The 24381-nt window shown below is 48.9% G+C and overlaps 1 protein-coding gene across 2 annotated transcripts in view; it reads left to right on the top strand.

Annotated features, from left to right (window-relative positions):
* Positions 1-16205, top strand: part of TMEM131L (transmembrane 131 like) — a 139266-nt gene extending 123061 nt beyond the window's left edge. For both annotated transcript variants that reach the window (XM_045831653.1, XM_045831652.1), the window contains exons 27-35: positions 1899-2023; positions 4838-5004; positions 6244-6429; positions 7606-7684; positions 8575-8657; positions 11992-12112; positions 13298-13389; positions 14908-15047; positions 15793-16205. In XM_045831653.1, coding sequence (XP_045687609.1) covers positions 1899-2023; positions 4838-5004; positions 6244-6429; positions 7606-7684; positions 8575-8657; positions 11992-12112; positions 13298-13389; positions 14908-15047; positions 15793-16068 — 1269 coding nt within the window. In that variant the 3' untranslated portion in view covers positions 16069-16205. The remainder of the gene's footprint in view (positions 1-1898; positions 2024-4837; positions 5005-6243; positions 6430-7605; positions 7685-8574; positions 8658-11991; positions 12113-13297; positions 13390-14907; positions 15048-15792) is intronic.
* The last annotated feature ends 8176 nt before the right edge of the window (positions 16206-24381 follow it).

Genomic DNA, 24381 nt, shown 5'->3' with positions numbered 1-24381 from the left:
GTGTCTGCTTAGCATCAAACTTAAGCAATCAGCACCAGGTCCTATAGAATACAGCTCTGTGTGTTTAACTTGTTATGTTTTAAAAATACCTTCAGAATCACAAAAAAGTTAATACATATTTATTAGGGGAAAAATAAAGGAGTATAAAGAAAGCAAATCCCATAACCCCCCCACATACACAGTTACAATGTCATTTATTTGCAGAGTTTATTGTAGTAAGCATACTGCTTTGATCGGGACACGAGGCTTTCGACACCCCAGACGTAACATGCAGGCCTCAGTGACCTATCATTTTTCTTCCAAGTCCTGTGCATGGTAGCCAGGTGTATGTTAGAACCTCCTGAGTTCCCACTCTGATTTCTGGACTAATGTCCTGAAAAAAAGAAGGTAAAATGAGCCCATTGTTGCTCTTTGTGAAATGTGGATCCTGAGGGTCAGCAGGAAGAGCTAGGGGATTGGCCCCTGTGAGGTCCCTGGGAAGGCGGTTCCTCCTTAAGAGCCCTGGGGTTTCAATGCCTGAGCTCCAACCCCCTGCCCCCACCCACTCCTCCACCACCCCCCACAGTGTGTTTGCCTCAGGGGGTAGCGTGGTGGAAGGAAGAGAAAGAGTTAAGTATTATCAGACAGTAAACACATGAGTTACTTTAAAATTTTAAAGGAGGAGGGAATCCCCCTTTCTCTGGGCCTATTAATAGACTATACCTAACATTTAAAAGAGGAAAGAATCCAAATGAAAAAATGTGATATATTCAAAATCTATAATTTTTACATATATATAGAATATATAATTGATCCTCAAACAATTCGGGTTTGAACTGCATGGGTCCAGTTGTATATGGATTTTTCTTTTCAATGAATAGTGTAAATGTTATTTTCTCTTCCTTATGATTTTTCTTCATAACATTTTCTTTAGCTCATTTTTTTGTAAGAATGCATACAACACACAAAAAAATATGTCAATCAACTGTTCATGTTGTTGGTAAGGCTTCCGGTCAATGGTAGGCTCTTCATAGTTAAATTTTGGGGAGTTAAAAAGTTTTAACAACTATGTTTAGATTACCCATGAAATATGCACTGCCAGTCATTACCCCAAGCTGTTCTAGCGCTGACAAATTTTGTAACAAAGATAACATGAACTTACTCTTTGTAAGCCCAGGTAAACTAAATGTATTATACTGAATACTTAAAAAAAATTACATGTGGATTTTCAAGTACATGGGGGGAGTTGGCAACGCTAACTCCTGCACTGTTCAAGGGTCAATTGCGTATGTAGCTCCTGCTAAATTAAGTCTTTTCAGAACCACATTTGGAAAACATCAAGCATCTTCTTGTCTTATTTACTCAAAAAGCTTAAACCGGTTTGGAGCGTTCTCCGGAGATTTGGCTGTTCTCCTGAAGTGCATCTATAAACACAAAAATATGCATACACAAGCTACTCCTAAGTTGGGCTTTTACACGATTTCCCTTCAGTGGAGATTCATGGGAACCGCGCATTCCAAACGAACAGGTGAAGGCTGGAGATTTATGGCTGCCAAAGTGCACAGCACGCTGACCATGAATTGCTAACAGATGTTTTTCCTTTTTCACTCCTTAGGAGCTTTATAGGCAATGTTTTCTTTTTCTTTTTGCGTGGGTCAAGGGACGTAGAGAGAGAAGGAAAATAAAAACAAACTAGAGTTTGGGAAATGTATGTCTCGGGTTTTGCCAGTGTCTGAACATTTTGAAATTCATATAGAATCGGTCTTTGAAAGTTTATTTTAAAAAGTAATAGGCCCCCTTACTTTTCCAGATTAACCTGACCAAACTTTTTATGCAAAATCCTTTAAAAAATCACAGGGAGTTTTTTAAATGTATTAATATATTTAGTCAGTTTAAGTTTTTTTCTCCTCTCTCTTTAGCAAGAAGATCCTTATAGGAAGAAGAAGTTGCAGGAGAAAAAAGAAGGAAATTTACAAAATTTAAATTGGAATAAAAATCGAACGTGTAGAAAAAACAAGAAAAGGGGAGCTGCTCAGGTCTTGAGGTTTGTAATTTTTATAACTCCTTGAAGATTTTGATCTATTTTTTTACTCTTTAATTTGCATTTACCTATTATCTTTTAAGCTTATTTTTGTTATGTTGGCTACAAATAATATGGGACTACAGATGTTTGTATTTTGAGATAAATGTTCTTTTCCTTTCATGACATTTATTGGGGTGACATTGGTTCACAGAACCACCCAGGCTTCCAGTGTACACTCAACAAAACATCACATGCCCACTGCATCTCCAGCCCGTCGCCCCAAGCAGTCTCTCCCCATCCTGTCCCCATTGTCCCGAGCTGCCCTCTTCCACCGCCCCCACCCCCATCCCTCTGGCTGTCACCATGCTGTTGTCTGTCTGTGTGTTTTACCTTCTTCCATCCATGTTGATTTTAAGGACATGTATGTGTTTTTGAGAGCAATGTTCTTAAACTTTTATGTATTAATATTTTCTGGTTTGTGTTTTCATTTGTTTTGTTAAAAGTACCTTCAAGTGCACAGATTTTCCAGATTTTTACTTTATAAACTGCTAAAAGCTGTGGGAGGTTTTAGAGGAAAAGCCTAAGTCGGGCTCCATGCCAGGACCCACCACGTTGAAGGGGGTGGTCGCCACTCCGGGCCACTGCAGGTCGGTCCTGCAGAAGCTGCGGGAGGGAGGGGCCCAGACGTTTTGTGGTTGCTGAGAGCCTGGAGCCAGAGAGGGTCAGAGCCAGCGAGGGAACCAGGCTGTAGGGGGCGCTCTCCTGCGGCAGCCCTGCTACCTCGGGACACTTAATCTCCCTGAGCTTTTCTTTTCCGATCAGTAAAATGAAGGAGCTGACAGTGTTTATCTGGGAATCCCATATTTCGTGTTTCTGGAAATATTCTTTAATCTGATTTTGTGTACGTTTCTCAGCTTCAGGTACCACCTCCCCTCCCCACCCCCCGCCCCCCACCAAGGTCAGTAGTGCATATACTCTGACCCCAGGGGTAGTCTCCGAAGGTCGATTTCTCACACTCGACAGGTACCCTAGTCGAGAGCCTCCAGGAGACATGCCCTGCCTCTTCCTCCCTGGGTCTCGGAGGAGCTTTTCATTTTCCAGGTGTCCCTTGCACCAACAGGGTCCCCTTCCAGAGCCCAGTTTAGGAGACTTAGCCCCAGCCCCCTGACTCCTGGAGACTACTGTCTGGGTTTAAACCCCAAGCCCTGGGCATTAAGCCTCTTCCCTCCCAAGTAACCCCTCCATCCTCACGCCCTGGCTGTTTCTCCTTCTGAGTCCTGGCATCTGGGGATTTCTCTCTCTTGTGAGCCCAGCCAGGTACTTAAATGTGCTGCTGTTCAGTTGCCCCCCAGCTGCTCTAGGTTTGCCTGGGGCCAGGGTTCCACCTGGCTACATTTCCACTTGTTATTGGAAGGGAAGTGTGGGCAGACAGCCCGCATTGTGGCAAGGACCGCGATGGGAAGCGTGTGGTGCTGGTTACAGTGTCTGCCCTGGCCCCCAGGAGGCTGCATCTGGAGCTCAGACTCTGTGACTCAGCGACTCAGCATCATGACACGTTCCCCGGCCAGTCTCAGATGCGCTCTGAGGAGAAGGGTTGGGCACATCAGGGGTCTTCAGGCGCTGCTACACCTCCAGCTCATGTGCAGCCATCAGCAAAATGCAAATATGAAAAAAAGCACTAAACTCTTTGTCGGCTTGTTGTTCATACCAAATACTAATTGTAGATGACTAATTATCCTGATATAGGCTGAAATTATCTAGGCTAAATTGATTGAAAGCTGCAATGCAGTATCCTGTAGAAAGGAAAGGTATACCTTGTATTCTTTTATGTGTATTTTCATAAAATTTTTATTGACTAATATGGTCACTCTAAAGTTTTATATTTTTGTGACGTGAACCTGCAGAAAGATATGAAATTAGAGTGGAATTTCACTGATTACATGTTATATATACTTGAATGCGGATTTCTGACATGCTGAAGAAACAACTTAGAATACGGTTCTCAAGGAGCATGTAGCTAATCAGGATGTTTTGAGAATATGATGCTTAAGAAATAGGTGGTGGCTGGCTTGTCTGTTTCCTTGGCTCCTGCTTCCGTCTGTTTCCTCTTTACCTTGAGTGGCCAGAAAGCCGTGACACCGTGTGCCACATCTCACATTTTGGATCTTCTTAACTGCCATCCCACAAACCGAACATGAGGACTGAAAGTGAGCCGTGTGAAACAATCACCTAGGCACCCTGTAGCACTCTCCGCACACATGGCCATTGATAAGGTTGCGTGACAGTTCTTCCCTTCAGGAGTTCATGGTCGAGTAGGAGAGGGGTTACCAGTAGGCCATAGACTCTTCAGGGGAGGAACGCTATCCTCTGTAGATGCCGCATGTTTTCTAACGATACCTGGCACATGGTTGTCCCTCAGTAAATGTTTGCTGGATGAACGGTTAAGAAGAAAGCCGACCACATACTCAGAACGCCCCACCCCCCACCCCCCCGGACACCAAGGAAGGCAAGCCAAGAGTCTTGGATTCTGGCCCTGGACTTGGCCATGTGCCAGCTGGCCCCCGAGTGACTCATGTAACCTGTGGCGTTTCAGTCTTCTTCCTGTAAAATGTAAAAATAGACTGGAAGACCTCCGAGTTCATTCTAGTTCCAACACAGCAAAATCCTTTTCTTCTGGGTATCTTTCCCTTACTCATCATCCTCTCCCATCGGACCCAAGGGGACGAGGTCTCCAGGTGCTCCCTATTCATGTTTTCACCTGTGCTAAGTCTCCTGGAAAGCAGTGTGCACGGATGCACGATAACACCTGAATGTGACTTTCTGCGCCTCTTCCAGGCCGTCTGAACAGAGCGAACTAAAACTCGAGTGCGGTGAGTTTGAAAGGTCCAAGCTGAGCCGTGCCATCGACGTCAGAAGCTGGTGTCCCCAGGAGAGCTCCGGGGAAACGTGTAAGACGGGCACTGGCGTGGGAAGGAGCTCCCCTGCGGCGCAGAGAGATGCAGGTATGGGCCCTGCGGAGCTACCGACGGTGCCCCGGCGGGGTGGGGGGCGGGACTTCTGTGTCCTCGAGGAAGTATCCCCTGTGGGGGAAAGGGCATCTGATGAGATGATCACTTTCCAGGCAGCTTAGCTCACCAAGGCCCGAATGGAAACCTGTCAGGATGAGACTAGAAAGCTAAGATTTTCTTGAGCCTGCACAGGCCTCTAGTGTTGCTGCCTCCTCCCTCCCACCTGCCTGAAATCTGGCCATTCTCACCTGTCCTCGTGCAGCCCGTTGAAGGATAGAATGGTAGCCCTTCTCACAGACCTGAGCCAGGTGGTCCCTGCAGAGTCAGGCCATTGTGCCACCCAAGGGCTGCTGGGCACGTCCCTGGGAGCGGGCGGCAGAGGGCACCCAGTGCTAGGTCCCAGTTAAGGCAGAGCTGGAGGCTCAAGGGCCCCTGAAGTTGCCAGGACAGGTGGGGTGTGGGGTGGGGGGAGGTATGATCCCGCCAGCCAGCCCCCACATTCCCAGTCACATGCCCAGGGCAGTGCGCACAGGCTGCGGAGTTAGTGGGTTTCTGTCTTTGTTGTTCATTCCCAGACACGTGTGTGGCTTTTTGGTCTTATTGGAGCTTCTCCCCACCCACACATAAATAACACTTCAAAGCTCTCAGTGGGTATCTTAATTAAAGTGAGGGGGGAAATTACCTACAAATCTCAGTCCAATCGACTAGCCTTGGTTTTATTTTTAAAATTTTTTATTTGGTCAGTGAGAGAGAGAGAGAGAAGGGGAGGCGGGGACATCAATTAGTTGTTCCTCTTATGTATGCATTCATTGGTTGATTCTTGGGTGTGCCCTGACTGGGAATCAAACCTGCAACCTTGGCATGTGAGGACGACGCTCGAACCAGCTGAGCTCCCCGGCCAGGGCTAGCCTCAGTTTTGTTGATAGAAGTGTTTGTTATTCCCAGAACCATTTTTAGGTCAAGGTTGTCATTGGTATGGACCAAATGAGCCCCCAACAAGTTTCATTGCCCGTCCCATAGGCAGAGGAGGCATAGCTCATCCCCGCCGTTTCCCAAAGTCCCATCGTTAGTTTCAGCTCGCTCCTTTCTTCTCGTTCAACGAGCAGAGTTAGCTGACCCCGAAGTCGAGCCTTGCTGTCTTCGGCATTCCACCTTTCTCCTTTGATCAGAAATGACATCGAGCTGAAACTTCAGTGACACCTGGGGTCAGCTCTCCTCTCTTCCCTCCCGCAGAGGGCTACTTCCAGAAGCCTGGGGAGAAGCGTGGGGAGAAGTCGGGCTCCGACTCCAGCTCGGACTGCAGCAGCTCCTCTGGCAGCGTGCGCGCCAGCCGGGGCAGCTGGGGCAGCTGGAGCAGCAGCAGCAGCTCCGACGGGGACAAGAAGCCCGCGGCGGGCCCTCAGCACTTCCTGCCGGCTGGTGAGTCCTGACAGCAGGCCCGCACCGGCCTCTCTGGCCAGCAGTGAGGCCTACCTACGAAAGGAGGGCTTGTCTGAGAGCCCAGGGCGCTAGCCACGTAGACCTAGACAAAGCGTCATGTGTGATTTCAGTCTGTGTTTCCTGGCCTTTAAAAACACTGTCGGGTTCCTACCTTCCCTAGGAGCCTTGTGAGTTATTGTTGTCCTCGTAACCTGCATGAACTTGTAATACCAGCGAGGTTCCCTGTAATCTGTTTAGTGCAGTGCACCGAGCACAGAAAGATAAGATCTTCTCAAGAAACACCCCAGTCCTGGCCTTGGGGGGACCCACGCTGAGAGCGCAGGGGCAAGAGAGCGCACAGGGGTGTGGGTGAGGGCAGGCTCTCCGCATTTTCCGGACAGCAGAGCTGGTTTTCTCGGCCAGAGGAGGCTTGGTCTCCACCGCTGGCCCCGAACACAGCTCCGTCCACTGGTGAAGACAGTTTGCCTCATGATGCTAATGCAAGCGTTTTTCAGATGCGGTCCTTAACATTAACACTAGATGGAAGTGCAGCTTCTGCTAGGGGGGAAAGGCTGACAGAAGGATGATAAAAAATTGAGGGTTATGTAATATTGGGGAAATGTCCTCAATATAATTAATGGTGTAAAAGATCAACAGGGCAAAGTATATATGAGATGTGACCTCAATTCTGCACATATATGTACACATAACAGAGATTGTAAGCACTGTCCCTACCTGTTGATAATGATATATAATTATAGGTGTCTTGTCTTTTTCTTTTTTAAACGTTTGTTTATTTTTATAGATTTCCTACAATGAACATGCTGCTTTTATAAACTGGAGGGGTCTATTTATGTAGCAAAATTTCTTTTCTCAGAAAAATCACCCTTAATAAGTTCTGTAACATTCATGGTTTCAGCTTTTTCTCCATAATTACAACATTATTAAGCCAAAATATATAAGTCTAAAGGTTAGGTTTTATTATGTTTTCAGTGAAAAGATAAATGATCAAAGACGCTTTAAAAATCCCATCACTGAATGTGTGACTGTGAGTGTAAAGTGAAAACTGAGTCACTCATTTGGGGTTAACGATATTAACCCCGTTTGCATTATGATACATCGTGCCGTTGAATCGTGTTTGTGAAAGCTTGTGACGATTTATATTTTTTTACGCAGGAGACCGCGTGCCACAGAACGACTTCCCGTCAGATACGCCCATCGCCCTGAACCTTTGCCATAACATCTGCAGCCCCACGTAAGTTTTCAACCTTGGCCTTCACGGTGTGTTTCACGTACTGCTGTTTGCGCCAGCGTGGTTCTTCCTTGCACTTGGTCCTGTCCTGCAGGTTGAAGTAGGAGAGCTTTGTAAGGACTCGAGGAAGTAAAATCCGATTTTACAAGTAATTCAGAAAAAAAGCAGGTTCCTTCCAAGTGAGCGTGGCTCATGTCTGGGTGCCTCTGGTATTGCCGGTCCCCTCTGTGATGTGACCACGTTAGGAAGTCCCCCTCCTGAGAGCACAAGGAGGAAACTGTACTGACTGGAAGGATGGGCACCCTCTCCCTTTGGCTGGGACTTGAAGTAAAGCTGAGCGTTGGCAACCTGGTGGATACGCGATGTTTACAGCCCCTCCGAATGATGCTCACGGGAGCACCGGACGAAATAAACCAGCACCTCTCACTGAGTGGGAGAGGAGGGTGTGCGGGAGGAAGGGCTTCGGAATGAGGAAAGGAATCGGTTTTCTTAAGGCATCAGCGTGATGGCGCTAAACTTAAATTGGTGAGTTGGTGAAAAAAGCTCAGCTAGGTGCAAGGAAGGCTCTGTGAGAACTGTCTTTGTTCCGGGAAGAGAGGGAGCTAGCGGTCCAGGCTTGCTGCCAGCGGGTGGCAGGCGGAGAGGAAGCTGTAGACAACCGTAGTGACCGAAGGTTGCATGGTGTCATTGTTGCTTATTAAAGGAAGGCTTTGCTGCATCTTGGGAATTTTAATATTCCTCAGCCCTTTTCGGGCTGTGTACCATTATGTCTCCAGTGTGTATTTTTCTTGGGGGAAGAATCCCTGCAAAAATTCAGTCACACTTGGTTATACAAATTCTGTATTTCCTTGTACAGAAACAACGAGCTATTGTCATTTTCTCTCTCTCCCCAGAGGCGTGAGCAATCTCCCACAATATGCAGAACCTCCCTGTCCCAGTCTTCCTGCCGGGCCCGCAGGCGTTGAAGAAGAGAAAGGTGAGGCTCCCGTGTCTTGGTCCAGACACCAGCCAGGTGCTCTATGTTATGGGCTGGGGGGCGGGGGCGTGGTGGGGAGGCTTGAGAAGCCACGCTGGTTGGGTGGGGCAGAGCCATTGCCCAGTGTCCTCTTTAAGCCGTGCCACTGGGCGTGTGTGCATTGGAAGACACCTGCCTTCTGCACCGGCGTCATCAGGAGCCTCTGACTTTGGCTGCCCCCTCTGCACTGACCCGAGCTCCCTCCTTACAGCTGAGGCACAGGGCCCATGGCCCTGGTATGGTGCAGGGCTACCTCTGCATGTAGTTCCCCTTTCCCAGTGGTGACGCCCAGCTGGAGGGCGCACCAAGGGTGAGTTTCAAGCTTCTTAGCCTACGTCTGCTTTTCCTGCTCCCTCCTCCTCTTCCCCACCTCCCCATGCCCTACAAGTCCATTAACCGGCCTTGGCAGCCTCAGAGACCAGCTTTGCTCCCGCACCAGGCCAGAGACCAGGGGCCCAGCCCCTGCGGGCCCCCAGTACCTGGGAGAGGACAGTAGCCTGGGAGCTGGAAATGGGAGTGGGTCAGAAGGAAACCCCACTCCCACCTGGGGCCTCTCTGTGGGGGGCTAACTCCAGTCCCCCCTCATTTTTCTTCTCCTCTTCTTCGTTACCTGCCTTTGTCCTTCTCTCCTGTTCCCTTCTGTGGCCCCCTTCCTACCAAGTGAGTGTCAGGAATTGCAGCAGGACAAGACCATGACCTTCACTCCCACATGCATGCTTGATCTTGCATATCCATGTTATCCTGATTGAAAAGCTTTCTACACGAGGGAGCAGGTTTACTCTGAAAGTTGAAGGCTTCTGTGCTGTTCTTTGCATACATTTTGGACTTGCTGTCAAATTATCAATGGAAATAAATTAATTGTGAGCTGGATCTAATGACTAGCCCAGGCAGGTCAGCGTTTTCAGTTGTTAAAAAAGTAGTAGCTTGCTCAGGTAAGGCCTGGGTGAGGTTTCGATGGGGACAACCTTTATCTTTCAGGTAATAGAGGAGAGGATGTAGTTAATGGGGGAAAACAAAAACTGTATCCAAACAGACCTCACCACGTGACTGTGTCTGTGTTGTCGGTGGGGAATTCCATGTCATGTGGTGCCTTAATCCACGGGTTTGTGTCTGTGCGTTTCACGGGCCTTTTATCTTGTTCCTGCGAACAATCTGCGGTTGCTTGTTAACCACCTGTTGCGATCCTTGGTTAGGGCGACGTCACTAGAGCGATGACCCCGTTCACAATTACTGTCCACAAAACGTTGGTCCCGCCCCCTGTGGACGGCCCCTCACCTGCGTCGGCGTGCTTTTGTTCTTGCCCAGCTTCAGTTCCCTGATCCACGGTCACGGGCACGTCCTTGCTTCCTGTCCCTTTGTTCACCGGGTTCACCTTCCAGAACCTCAGCCACGGCTTTGCCCAGTGCTCCAGCCTCTCTGCCTGCTCGCATGCCAGTGAACCCGACCGGAGAACGGCATCCACACACACTGACCGCTGCTGTGCGAATTTGTGACCGCTGGCTGCACATGGGCCCCGCTGCTGCACGTCCCCGGTCCCCTCACCTGCCACTCTTTTCCTGACCACACTTCCAGTGCCTTCTGCCTCATTCTCTTAGCTGATCTTGCTTCCTATGTAACTGGGAAGGAGAGAAGCAGTTGAGTCCTTCAGGAGGCTGCCACCATCGGGAATGGTCAGTGTGACCCTCCTTTCCAGGGACGCTGTGGAGCACAGTTTGCACCCCTCCTCCCTCATCAGTTTTTCTCGAATCGGCATACAGATGTGCTGCATGCGGTCCTGCCCTCTGTGGCATCTGTGACACTGGAAACTCGGCCATGTCCAGTGCAGTGATGGATCCAGGGAGCAGTGTGGCTGGTCAGGGAGGTAGAGGTGATTCCAGTCCACCTTCTCAGACAAGGGGCCCTTGGCAGGGGCCTCTGCCTGAGTGCCTCAGAAGGTTCCAACAGAACCCAAGATTCATTCCCACATTTCACAGCCCCAAAGGGGTCTTCTGCCTGCCAGTCTGCAGCTTGCCAAGCAACAGACCAACCAAACATGTGGGCCACGGTTAATAGCCCAATAGCCAGTAAAAACACAGAAGTCCAAGAGAAGAGTTGGCCCTGAGCTACAAGGACCACCGTGGGTCAGCCCCCCGAGCAGAGTGACCATGTGTGATCTTAGTGCTGCCCAGTGGGTGCTGAGGTGGACAATGGTGTGGCCCAGTGCACACTGTCAGGTCTCAGCCAACCCTGCCACCAGGGTGCCAGGCTCGGGGGAACCTCAGTGAATCAAGGACCCCAGTGATCCGGTAGCTTTGCTTCAGGTAACAGAGAGGGTGACTGAGTTTCCCTGGAGGAATAGCAGCCATTCTTTGCCTGTGTAAAACTGAGATATGGCTGGGGCCCAGCCAGGCACACGAGCATCATCGTGTTTGCTCTAATGCCCCTTGGTCCCAGGTGTCTCGGGGGACTCAGACAGGCCCAGGTGCTCATATACAGTGTGAGTTGCATCACAGAAGGAACCTTGAGCTCAGAGAACTCGTATCTTTTATAAAATGCAGTAAGCACGCCTCCCTCTGCCCGGTGGGAGTCACTGCATGTTATAAGACTTTCACCAACATCCTTAAACAGATAGTCCAGAAGAAAGGCATTCAGGGCCTCTGCTTGCAAGGAACACAGAAATGTGGGAAGCCCATGGAGGCTTATTTCCCGGCAGTTATGCACCCCATCCCCCACTGCTCACCTCTCACTCCATCCTTGCTGGCCACACGGTGTTCTTGCTGTCCTGGACTCGCGAGGCACACTCCCGCTTGGGGGACTTCACGGTCAGCACTGCTCCCTGTGCCTGGAGCACGCCTCCCCCATGCTTCCTTGGCTCGCTTCTCACCTCCTTCCTGTCTTGGATGGCTCGGATATTCCCTCCATGAGGCCTTCGGCAGTTCTATTTTAAAGCCCCTGTGGCCGCATCACAGCACTGCGAGCCTCAGCCATACACTACTCTGTGATCTTCTTTCCCTGTCCGCTGGAATGTGCACCCGTCACCTGCCGAGCTGGCATCTGTAACGGGGCCTTGAGGAAAGTGGGGCCCCGTGTCATTGCCAAGTCATTGTGTCTCGTTATCCGGGTCAGGAGACACCCGTACACTGTCTGAGGTGAAGGTCAAAGCCGTGTGCTCTGTTTCTGCTTTATATTCTGAAAGAATATCCCAAACGGAGTCAGGAAAGCAGACGTGGTCAGTGTGTGTGTGTGGGGGGGGGTGACGTGGGGGCATTTTCTGGAGGGAAAAAGGGGGACTGAGAGGCCTCGCTCTCTTCCTTAGGTCTCTACCCGCCTGGAGACCTGTGGCCCACGCCGCCCGTGTGCGTGACCAGCGGCTTCAACTGCACTCTGGAGAGCACCGTGCCCGGCGTGATGCAGGGGCCAGCTCCGGTTCACAATAGGTACAGACGTCTTGGCTGAGGGCTGCCTTGCTCGGCCTGAGGGCCCGCAGTGGGGATTTGGATCCCGCCGGTTAGGGGGTCCTCGGGATCGAGGGCCAGGCTTCCTCCCCAGCTGCCTTAGCCGGGAGTTACCGCCTGCCGTTTGGAGTTTCGCTGTGATGTCTGAGAAAAGAATGAGTCAGGCATGGAGAGAAACGTGAAAGGAAGTAAAAGTGATATATAGCATAGCTGGTGACCATGACAGTCCTTTTCTTTTTTAGAGTAAAAAGACGAGCTGTTACTATATTAGAGGCAAAACTGAAAAAGCTATCACTCCTAATCCCACCCCCAACAGGGGCGAAGGGATGGTGCTAACCGTGATGCTAACTGTGAACACATTTAAATTGTTAGATTAAATGATCTGAGTGTTGAAAAACAGGTATAGAATGGCCATTCCTGAAATTTGCTTATGACTGTTCCTATGTCGTTGGATGACAAAAGCTTGAGAAAATGTTCCTGTCTGTGTGTGATCACAGAACCCACTTGAATTCTTGGAGGGAGGTGATTGGCTTCTTACAGTGGCATCTATTTCCTCGAGTCCGCAGTGAGCATGCGCTCTGCAGCCTCGATCAGAGCGTCGAGGATCAGAGCCGTTACAGTTGTGATCACGTCCCTACCACGAGTGCTGGCCTTGCTCTGAGTGCAAGGTGGAGTGCAACATTGTCACAGCAGATCATGCACGAGTCCTTCAGGTGTGAGCTGGGACACTTCAGGGCGGTCCAGTGCCTCTTCCACAGCTCTAGTTAACCACGGCCTCGGCTTCTGCCTCTGGTTAGACTTCAGCCTGGTTACAGGGGAAGTGTGCTTCTCGTCCTAGCCATCCGCCCTGCCCTGGGGTGCCGTTGGTGCCGGGCGTGAAGTCAGTCTTTGATTTTGTGACTGGAGAAGGCACCGTCTTTTTGTCATGTGTAATGCGCACCCACATCTTAGTACCAATTCCCATGTATAATGCACCTCCTTATTTTTCCCTCAAAAATCTGGGCAAAAAAATGTGCATTATGCACAGCAATATACGGTGCCTCTTTTATTTTCCAAAATTGGAGATTTAGCGGTGATGAGGATGCCAGGCAATAAAGCTGCTTTCCTCTTTCTTTGCTCACTCTGTGGACGCCCTGTTTCTGAAACGGGACCTCTGGTTTTTTGCAGCAATTTCATTGACTGGAGCGCCACCTGCGAAGGCCAGTTCCCCGGTGTGTACTGCCCCCTGGAGCTGAGCGACTACAACGCCTTTCCAGAAGGTAAACGCTGCTCGAAGGGCCCCAGCACCACGCTTTAGTCCTCGGAGAGCCCCAGGTGGGGTGCGTGGCCTTCAGGCCCTGCCTTCAGAAGATTGTGCCTTAAATGAAATTAGATACAGTCGACATAACCTTGTATTAGTTTCAGGTGTACAACATAATGATTTGATATTTGTGTATTTTGAGAAATGATCACCCTGCAATCAGTCTAGTTAACATCCATCACCACACATAGTTAACAGTTTTTGTTCTAGAGATAAGAACTTCAAGATTTAGTCCTAGCAGCTTCTAATGTACAAGACAACATTATTCACTTCAGTCACCACGGTGTACGTCAGATCCCCAGGACTTACTTATTTCACAACTGGGAGTTTGTACTTTTTCACCCCCTTCACCCATTTATTCTACTCGCCAGCACCCCATCTCTGGCAGCCACCCATCTGCTACTGTATTTGTGGGCGTGTGTGTGTGTATGGTTGCTGTTTATGTTGTTGTTGCTACGAATGTGCCTTTAATCGTGCATGACCTTTGAGAATGACCTTAGGGAAGGAGGCTGCCGAGTGCCTTTGCATGGGTCTAGCTCTGCCTACCTGCTGTATATCATTTTACGTGGCCTCAAAAAGCCCCGTAAACCTGGGCATCTAGGGGCTTCTACCAATGAACCTAATCTGTTTTGTCCTTCAAAGGGGACCGGATCGTTTGGATTTATGTGGATCATCCATAGGGAGGCTGGGGCTTTTCTTGTGGGCAGCCACCTGCTTGCCCCTCTCGTGTCCCTACTCCCCTGCCCCTGAGTGGTGCTGCAGAGGAAGGAAAGACACTTACAGGGGAAATTGTGGAAAATTGCTGATGCCTGGGTTCAAGCACCTATCATAAAAAATAGTAAGAGATGAGATTTCCCTGATGAACTGGAAAGAGCTGTTATTGCACATTACAGGATGATCAGGATGTCTCATACTAGAGCTACCTTTGCAGAGACAGAGTGAGCGGTATTTTAGACGTTGCACTAGTGGATTTGGAAACGTGCATTGCTCCACGCTAACCACAGGGGGGTGCTGTGGTGACTTTCTTCTTATGAGGCTTAGATGTACTGTCTTCCTAGCTAAGCACTTGGTTTGGTGTTGCTTTTATCAGTCCAAACTTCACATATGCAGGTGGCGGAGGTTGGCGTGACAGGTAATAAAGTAAAATGTTAAGAATTGGGCAGAGTCTCGACACTATTCAGATCTGTAGTTGCATTATAGTGTATTCGAAAGATACCCGTCAAATGATCAAATATTGAACACCAAGCCCAGAGGAAGACTTTCCTCACTGAGGACTTCCCAGGCAATGTGTCTTATAAACAGTTTTAAACTTGAGAGTGACAGTGAAACTCCTGGTTCACACCAAGTAAGTATTTTATGTCTATCTTTAGTCTGCTAATATAATAGTAAGGCCAGGAAAGCTTTTTTTCATTGAGAGTGAGAATTCAGTTCGTGCCATAAAAATCTTTACCTGTGTCCATGTCTCCTGCTGTTTCAGAAAACATGAATTACCCCAATGGCTTCCCCTGTCCTGCTGAAATTCAGACAGACTTCACTGATCACAACTCGCAGTCTACCTGGAACGCGCCCCCCAACGTGCCGACCGCCTGGGGACACGCCGGCCTCCTCGGCAATCCGGTCAGTGCTGGCCCGCCTGTGCTGGGGCCCTGGGGCAGCTCCCGTTTCCTTCCGGTGGCTCTGAAACCCTGGCCTCACTTAGCTGTGGAGTTGGGTTCGGATCAGCTAAAGCCCACCCTGTGGAGGAGCCTACCATGTCATCGGACAGGGAGGGGCTTGCTGAGCTTGACATTCTCGCCACTTCCCAACCACACCGAGCAGGGATGGTCTGTAGGTGGAATTGAATTGGGGCCAGGAAGCCCCCCCGTGACACAGCTATGGTTAAGTTGCCCCACTGACCTTTCCATCGGTGATGAGAGATGAGGTGAAAGTTGCAGAAAGGCCATCACCCGGTGGCCGGGGACTGCTGGGCCCTGAGGGCTTCCTGCCCGTGAGCCCTGTGAGCACCACGCGCACCCTGAGCGCCGTGCGTGCCGAGCGCTGCCTGAGCGCCAGTCCTTGCTTAAAACCCCAACACCTTCCCCGTCTCGGGTGCACTCAGAAGTTTTTTACAGTTTACACTTGAACTGTGGGTGCTTCCTTGGGTGGCAAATCAGTTGATCCAGTTAGATGAGGGTCCCTAACCCTCCGTCTGAGGAAAAGGGAGTTAAAGCAGCCCCGGTGGTTGAGAATAGATTGATAACATCCAGTAACTTGGATGGATAGCCTTGTGGTATCTGCTTTATCCTTGACATTGCCTTCTAAGGCATCTTTTTAAAAAAACAAACAAACTTATCTTTCCTCCCCCTCCTCGTTTGCACTTCAGCCCTACCTCACGAGCACCCGAAGCTTGTCTCCGATGTCCGGGCTCTTCGGCTCCATCTGGGCCCCGCAGAGCGACGTGTATGAGAACTGCTGCCCCGTCAGCTCCCCCGCGGAGCACCCGGCTCACATGGAAAGCCCCGCCGTCATGTGCAAGGAGTACTACCCAGGGTTCAACCCGTTTCGTGCCTACATGAACCTAGACATATGGACTACCACGGCCAACAGGAATGCGAATTTCCCCCTATCTAGGGACTCGAGTTACTGTGGGAACGTGTGAGAAGAATTTGATTTTTAAACAATGTGAATAAACAAGCTTGTGTTTTGATGACTAGTGTAAACTGGTTCTTGGGATAGATTATGGATATTGGTGAATATTTTGGCACTTTTATATGGAAATAAACTTTTTAAATGAAATCTGGGCACATTATTTTTGTTTTAACCCTTCACAAATCAGTGGTAGAAACTAAGCATTCGTACATTATCACGTTATAACTCAGGGAGTGTGGCAGACAAGCCAAATGTTTTAAATCAGAGCAAGGGAGCCTTCTAGGAAAGGAGGAAGGGACACATTGGAGTCCCCCAGGGAGCTTGCACTAAATGAGGGTGACATTCCCAGAGATTCTGATTTCATTGGCCCGTGGCTCGGGCAATCCAAACCTTTGCTTCCCAGTTCTCCATTGCCTGTCATGTGCGGCCGGGCGTTGAGAACTGCTGGCTGGGGAAGGCCAGCTGAACAGCTAGTCATCTGCCAGGGCGGACGGGGTGCAGGGCGGAGGGCGGCTCTCTCTGGTCTGGTAGTCGTGGCTGCTGGGGTGAAACCGGGAGCCCAGCCTGGTTCTGCCTGTCCAAGAATGTTCCGTCCCTCAGGCCAGTCACTGGGGCGAGAGCAGCAGGGACGTTCTAGTGTTTGGTCTCCCTCTGCGTAAGCAGCCTTACTCCAAACACAAGTACTCAGGGGTTAGGTAGCTGAGGATTTCGTCAGACTGATTGTGTGTGTGTGTGAGTGACTCAGTGGAATTCTCTGCTGGCATGTATGAATTTTGAAAACATTTTGAGCTTTTAATAAAGTTTTATTTTTATACTTTGTTTTATCTTTATTGGAAGTTCAGGAGGAGAGATGTCGGGCAGAATGCTGGGTTTGCTTCGCATTTATTTCACTTTGCCATGCGTGTGTGGAGCCTGGGACAGGGAGGGCCAGTGTCCTGCAAATCCATGACTGCCCTTCTGCAGGGAGCGCCACCGAGCAGGCCGGGGCTACTAGAAACTTCTGGGGTTACCAAGTTGGAGTCCCAGTTTAGGCGAAGCATACCCACAGCCCCCCATACTGAGCAGTGTTAGAAGTAATGTGGGTTCTAGGTCTATACCCCAAAGGCATGAAAGCAGGGATCGGAATGAAGGTTCGTAGCAGCCGAAAGGTGCACACCACCCAAAGGTCCGTTGATGGGTGGATGGGCACAGAAAACATGGTAAATACATACAAGGGGGCATCATTCAGCCTCAGAAAAGATGGAGATTCTGGTATGTGCCACAACGTGTTTGTACCATGAAAACATTCCTCTAAGTGAAATAAGCCAGTCGAACGCCAAATGCCATGTGATTCTGCTTCTCATGGTACCCAGTACGGCCAGCGTCACAGAGCATGGTGGGGTGGTGGTTACTGGGGCTGGCGGGAGAGGGAGGAATGGAGAGTCATTCCTTACTGGGCGTGGTTTTAGTTGGAGGAGATGTGAGAAACTTCTAGAGGTGGACAATGGCGATGGTTGCACAACAGTGTGAATCTTTATGTCACTAAATTGTACATATGACAGTTAAAATGATAAGTTTTGTGTAATATATGTGCTACCACACCCAAAAAACTAATTTATGTTGATGAAAAAAGCCTCAAAGTGTTTTCAGTGTCAAATTCCAAACTTCCCCACTGGAAGTGTATGAGACCTTAGACGTATGTTCCCCTCAGTCTGATGGCTGGTCTAATTTACTTTCCTGCTTTCACTGATCCCTCCGTTCCCCGCCAGGAAGATGTGAGAAACCAAAGTAAGTTCTTCCACTAAATACAAAGGAAAGTGTTTACTTGTTTAAAATATTTACTGAGTACCTTCTAGAAGCGAGGACCTGTGCCAGGGGCCCAGAGAACAGGAAAGACCAGGTCCTGCTATTCTGGCACATTCCAGAAGGAGGGACAGGCAAGAAATAAGCAAAGGTTCAGAGACTATTTTGGATACTGCTGTGTGCTGAGGGCAGTTAAAGGGCAATGTGATAAACTAGGGGGAGGGGGCAGCAGGCGGTCAGGGCGTCGGGGGCAAGTCTCTCTGAGGAAGTCAGACGCGAACGTCCACAGAGGGCCAGCTGTGCCCAGGTCAGCAGGCTACACTTTGCAGCAGAGGGAAGGGCAGGTGCAAAGGCCTTCAGGCAGGAGGCCAGGGTGGCTGGGGCCTGGGAGCAAGGGCTGCAGAGAAATGAGGAGGCCATCGAGGTGGGCAGAGGCTGCCTCCACAAGGCCTTGTAGGCTACTGAAAAGAAGATGGGTTTTACTCAAAGTACAGTGGGAAGCCATTGGGGTGCTTTAAGAGAGAAGGAAGTTGCCTGATTTGAGCTCCAAAGAGATCACAGGCAGCTGAATGGAGAACGGGTGCCATGACTGCAGGAGCAACAGCACCGCCAGCTGAAGTCTGGCTGCAGTGGAGACGGTGGAGAGAACCAATTTGTTACTGCAAACACGCGGGACAGTGAGGCGGGGTGGAGGCTGCGTAGGAAGGCAGACACCCCTGACTGGGCCTCGAGAGCTGGTCATGGCGAGGCTGTTGAGGACGGGAAGAGCATCTGGGGAGGGTCTGGCTGGAGGCGGGGTCCAGGGTTCCGAGCTGGACAATGTGAAAGACCTATCATATTTGAGCGGAGAAGTCACAGAGGCAGTTGCATCTACAGATTTGAAGCCGAGTAAAGTTTAGGGCTGGGGACATCCGCTGGGGCATCTTCAGCCTATTGATGGTATTAAGGCAACAGGAGTGCATGGGGCCTCTTGGGGAGGAGAGGAGTTTTGAGGACCGGGCCTGGAGCCCCACGTTTAGAAGTGGATGAAAAGGGGGCAGCAGAGGAGACTGAGAAGAACCACTGATGAGGCAGGAGGAAGCCAAGAAGTGGAGTGATCGGTGTGTAAGATGCTCTGTCCCAACAAGGACAGAACGTGGACACTGGCTCTGTCAAGTGACGGTCACTGGAGTCCATTCCAGCTGGAGTGAGCTGACACAAGTCTAGGAGGTGAGTGGCAATGGTCACTGTTCTGTCCAGCACCAATGATGTGCAAGCATCTTCATTCCAATGTGTATAAGGGTGACACACTGGACGTGCATGTTCTGCAATAGGTAGTACATACTGATGCTGGAATGCCAGGCAACCTCTCAAAACCATTGTAAGAGTGACAGAGACAGTGAAACAGTAGGACACAGTTATATACAGTATGATTCCACCCCGAATATGGGGGGGGGGGTGAGGCGTTATCTGGTAGGTGGGATTGAGAGTGATTTTCATTTTCTTTCTGTGTCTTTATTTTTGTATTGCCTATTACAAACATGTGTTACTACCACCCCACCTTCTCCCAAAGACTTTTGATTAAATCTTAAGGAAAAGTATATTTTATTTAACAATGGGGAAAGGTAAATACGTTAAAAACAAATGCTAGGGTCCTAATAACATTTTCATCATGCTATAAAAGGACATAATTTAAAGGCAAAGGCAAAGTGAAACTTTCACTAAGCATTCCCTAATAAAAATCCTATAAAATGAGGTATGTAGTAATTACTTGGGTCAGGATTAAACACACATAAGAATGCCTTTAAATACTCACATAACCAACATACAAAATGCAAGACAGTCTAATTACAATTAATCAAAATACTGGACAAGTGGTATAAAAGTCACCTTTAAAATACAGCTCTGTTAAAATACGTATACTATAATATTTATGCAACTTAAACGAACATTTAAAAATAATTGTTTTGGTGTGACCCAGACATTTGAGCAATTTAGTACTCCTGGGGTCCAGATAAGATGTCAGTAAATCAGAATGTACTTAGTATTTATGGTGGAGAATGTGGGTAATGTTTATAAAACTCTTGCTTTAGAAACTAACAAAGAAAACTTCAGCCAGTATTATTTCAGTATCATTTCATCGGGCTGAGTATTTATTCATTCACAGTGGATGTAGGAATGATTTAAAATCCTGTAAGAATTGAGGGGACAGACCAAGCACGGTGACAATGGGACGGCACCACACCGGGGTGGAACATGACCATGTAGTTCAATGCTGTAAGAAAAGCAATTCCCGCAACAAAAGGAGCAAGCAGTGCTGAGTTCACCCAGGCTCCTAAATCCATCACGTGTTCCAGATCCACTGTGCCCTGAAGAGAAACCAACCACTTGTTTGTTTTCCTTCTTTAATTAAAAAAAAAAATCTGTTAAATCAGAGTGGTATGTCCAAATCCAGAATTGATTTTGTAGTAGTTGGGGTAGGTGAGGTTATGCTGCAGTAACAAACTGACCCCCCAACAGGACCAGATGCCACTCCAGCCGTCCCATTATGTGACTCAGCAATCCAGGTGACTTTGCTCTTGTGACTTTGCCATCTCCACACGAGGTCCCCTGTTGGCCACTACAGATGAAGGTGCTTGGAGAGCTCAGCCCGCCATTCCACGCTTCACACCAGCAGGGAGCTCGTGTGTGTACATCACCTCTGCTCACAGCCTGTAGGCAGGAATAGCTACGGGGTTCTACTCAAGGGGAAACGGAGGCTCCCATGTGTCTGAGAAGACAGCAGGATACTGCTGCACACAACTAATGTTTAACCACACGCGCATGGTCTTGGAGAGTTTGTTTCTTCTCCGGTTGGAGAGACGTTGGTGCCAAACTCCCAGGGCAGCCAATAGGCCTTCAGCCTCCACCAGGGGAAAGGGCCCCAGCATGCTGGCAGAAGGCTGACCTGAAACCCCACCGTTTGGGCTGTGCTCTGGGAGTTCCTCAAAGTCAAGGGCCAATTCTCTCTGGTACCCAGCCTTCCAGCTTCCTGGGGAACTAGATGAACACAGTAGCTACTGGGGTTTATGTCCCCGCTGGGAGCCCACCTGGGCTCAGCAAATACGGTGTTCGTCCCCCGTGTGGCCTTTATTTCAGAAAAATAAAATTTAAGATCGTAGGCACAAATCCATGTCTACTGAACAGCTATTCAAAAATCAGTTTGGTGGAGTAACTAGTGTGCCTGCAGCGACAGGGCTGTAAAAGGGGTTGTTGCTGGATTGATTCTGAAGCAGAAGTTTGAAAAATAGGTAGTGGTTATCCCGGAGGTAAAACGCTGGCTTGCTGATGGGAAGTGAAAGTCTAATCAAGTTCTGTTGGGGATTGAAGTAAAGGCCCACGCAGTTTTGAAACTCACAATTACCCGCTGGCTGAGATGAGAAAGATGAGCAAAACGACTGGGGAATAGTCTTGTAGCTGAGCCGGCCTCCGGGGGCCAGGAAAGCTGGATGCTGGTGGATGCATGAGCGTGGGAAAAATCAAGGCTCGGCCAGCGTGGCGGCAGGAAGTGGGTTTGAAAGGCAGGTCAAGAAATGTATCAGGGAAAGGGACTGTCAGGACGAGGCAGAATGAGCCTGGCCATGGCCCTGATGGTCAATGCCAGAGGCTTTTTCTGCTACCCAACCAGAAATGTTACTTAAAAAGGACCCTGGGTGATGCCGACAGCCAGCACTGCCCTCTCTGCTGCCTCGCCCTGGGCCATCTCCCTCCTCCACCCCCGCATCTTCAATGTCTGATACGAGAATGACTTTTATATCTACGGAGGGCTCTTGCTCTGCTTTTTAAGTGAAAATACCTTTATTCTGGTTCCATTTGTTGTAGAACGTATAGATGACCACCCCAACCCCAAAAGAAAAGGAAATCATTATAATCCTACCACTCACAAGAAGCACTTATCATTTTCGTATGTTTCCTTCCGGATGTGTGTGTCTGTGTGTGAATTCACAGAAATGGGATACACACACTCTTCTGGAATTGCTTTTCTCGAAATTTCTCGAAAATTCTACGAAAAGCTAGACTTATTTCTCAGTGACTGTTAGACATTTTACTGGCATTTCACATGCAGTGTGCCAACACCAAGTTTATCAAATCTAACCCTCACTCAAACCCGTGTCTGTGTTTGTTCCTTTATCACTTAGTCATTCAGCCTCTTCAGAGCCTACTGTAGGGGCCTCCCTGTTCGGTAGTTAATAAATCAGCATGCTCACTCTTTTTCTAACCCTTCTCCCATTTAATTGGTCACTGAGTCACTTATTCATTCAACAACTCTTTTTTTAAAGATTTTATTTATTTATTTTTAGAGAGGGAAGGGAGGGAGAAAGAGAGAGAGAGAGAAACATTAATGTGCGGTTGCTGGGGGCGGTGGCCTGCAACCCAGGCATGTGCCCTGACTGGGAATCGAACCTGCGACATTTTGGTTCGCAGCCTGCACTCAATCCACTGAGCTACACCAGCCAGGTCCATTCAACAACTCTTTATTTTGTCTACATGTAGCCTATGCCATCATTATTTGCTCATCTGGTAAAACTGAGCATCTACTATGGGCCAGACTTTAGGTTTTGCTCCGGGTTTGTGGAAGTGAACGGGATAGACCTGGTCCCTTCTGCTCTAGTGTTCACATTCTAGAAGAAGTAAACAAACAACACATCAGTGCATTGATCGCTGCAGAACAAATGACAACATTCCCCACATCACAGTGTCTGTGGGTCAGGAGTCAGGGCACAGCCCAACATGGGTCTTCTGCCTCTGGATTCTTACACATGGATTTCTTACACAATCAAGGTGTGAGCTGGGACTGAAGTCATCTCCAGGCTGGCTGGGGCAGAACGGCTTCCAGCTTCATTCATGTGTTAGTAGGGTCCTGTTTCTTGTCGCTGCCCCCATTTCCTGGTCACATGCAACCCTCCATTAGGACGTCTCACAGTGTGGGCACTCACTTCCCCAGAGGAAGTGGAGAGAAAGAGAGGGAGGGAAAAAGAGACACAGAGAGAGAAGGAGTCACAGTTTTTTAGAATATGGTCTCAGGAGTGACATTGTATCCCTACCATATCCTATTTGTTAGAAGCAAGTCCCTAGGTCCTGCCCACACTCAGCAGGGGAGGTTCACACAAGGACACGAGTACCAGAAAGCGGGGATATTTGGGGGCCTGTTTAGAAGGGCGCCTACTGCAATCATCAATCAACAAGAGAGTTCCAGATTATATTTAGCTTTAGGAAGGAAATGAAATAGGGATAACGCAAAGAGCACCTGGGAGTATTGGGTGTGGTACTCCTGAGTGACTAACAGGGAAGACCTCAAGAGGAGGTGACAGGGGAGCAGAGACCTCAATGACTAGCAAGAGCCCCTCGGGAAACATCCGGACAGAGGGAAAGGAACACGCTGAGTGGGAGAGTGAGCTTTGCCTGTCTGAGGAGGAGAACAGAGGCCCATGACATGGAACACAGTGAGCAAGAGGGGAGTTCAGTATTACCTGTGTTTTGAAATAATGAGTAACTTCCCTAAGATCACACAGCTTAGATGTAACCTAGTGCATACGAGCACTTGAACTTGAGTCTATGTGATGCTCTAACCCATGTTTTTGCTACACCAGCACCTTGTAGTTCATTGCAGAATCCACTAGAAGGGAGTGATACTGGGTCCTCAGACACCCCAGTGGCCTAGGATGGAGGAGTTGCCTTGACCACGAGACATTCAGAGCTAAAGCCAGGATAGTTCTGGAAAACAGGGATTGTTGGTCATCATGAACTGAAAACATGACCATTGGGCTCTTTGATGTGATATTAAATCCAGGCTGAGGCAACAGCCATGAGTCAGCCTGGCAAAGACTGGCTATTGAGATACCATCGTACAACGCTGGAAAGTAGGAAGAATAGCCCTGCATAAGAATAGTGAGTGGTTTCCGTCTGCAGACTACCTTTCACCTCTACCATCTCATTTAATCTTTTAAACAGCCCCTTAAAGAAGTAGCATTCCCAAGAAACTGAGGCCCAGAAACATTGAATGACACACTCAAGACCACCCTACCCAGGAAGGGGAGGGAGCCCACGATTTCCTGTGGCTTTTCTTCCTACTACTCTTGGTAAAAATGTCTTTGTACAGCTCTTCACCCTTTGAAAGTATGAAACCCTTTGAAAGGAGTAAATTTGTTATAGAAGGTCTAACCCTGGTGACAGGCAGATGGTTGATGGGAAATTCAGCTGACGGAAGGAACGTGGTGAAAGGGCTGAGAAGGACAGGTTGGTAGTTGGAGAATAGTCCTGGGCGTGTGGAGCAAAGCATAGGGAGTGTGGCCGACAGTACCGTGACAACTACGTGGGTACCAGGTGGGCACTGGAAATACTAGAGTGGGAGGGCACTCTGTGCAGTGTATGATTGTCTAACCAGGGTGCTGTACACCTGAAACCAATACAAAATAACACTGAAGGTAAAAAATAAAATAAATATTTTTTAAAAGAAGGATGAACATGGGCTAGGGACTTAGATGTCTGAAGTTCAAATTCTGACTGTGTTTCTTACACGCTT

The sequence above is a fragment of the Phyllostomus hastatus genome, unplaced genomic scaffold, assembly GCF_019186645.2.
Source record: "Phyllostomus hastatus isolate PE091 unplaced genomic scaffold, TTU_PhHast_1.1 phas_contig_159, whole genome shotgun sequence".
Classification (NCBI taxonomy): domain Eukaryota; kingdom Metazoa; phylum Chordata; class Mammalia; order Chiroptera; family Phyllostomidae; genus Phyllostomus; species Phyllostomus hastatus.
The sequence above is the reverse complement of the archived record's forward strand: the minus strand, read 5'-3'. Positions and strand labels throughout refer to the sequence as shown.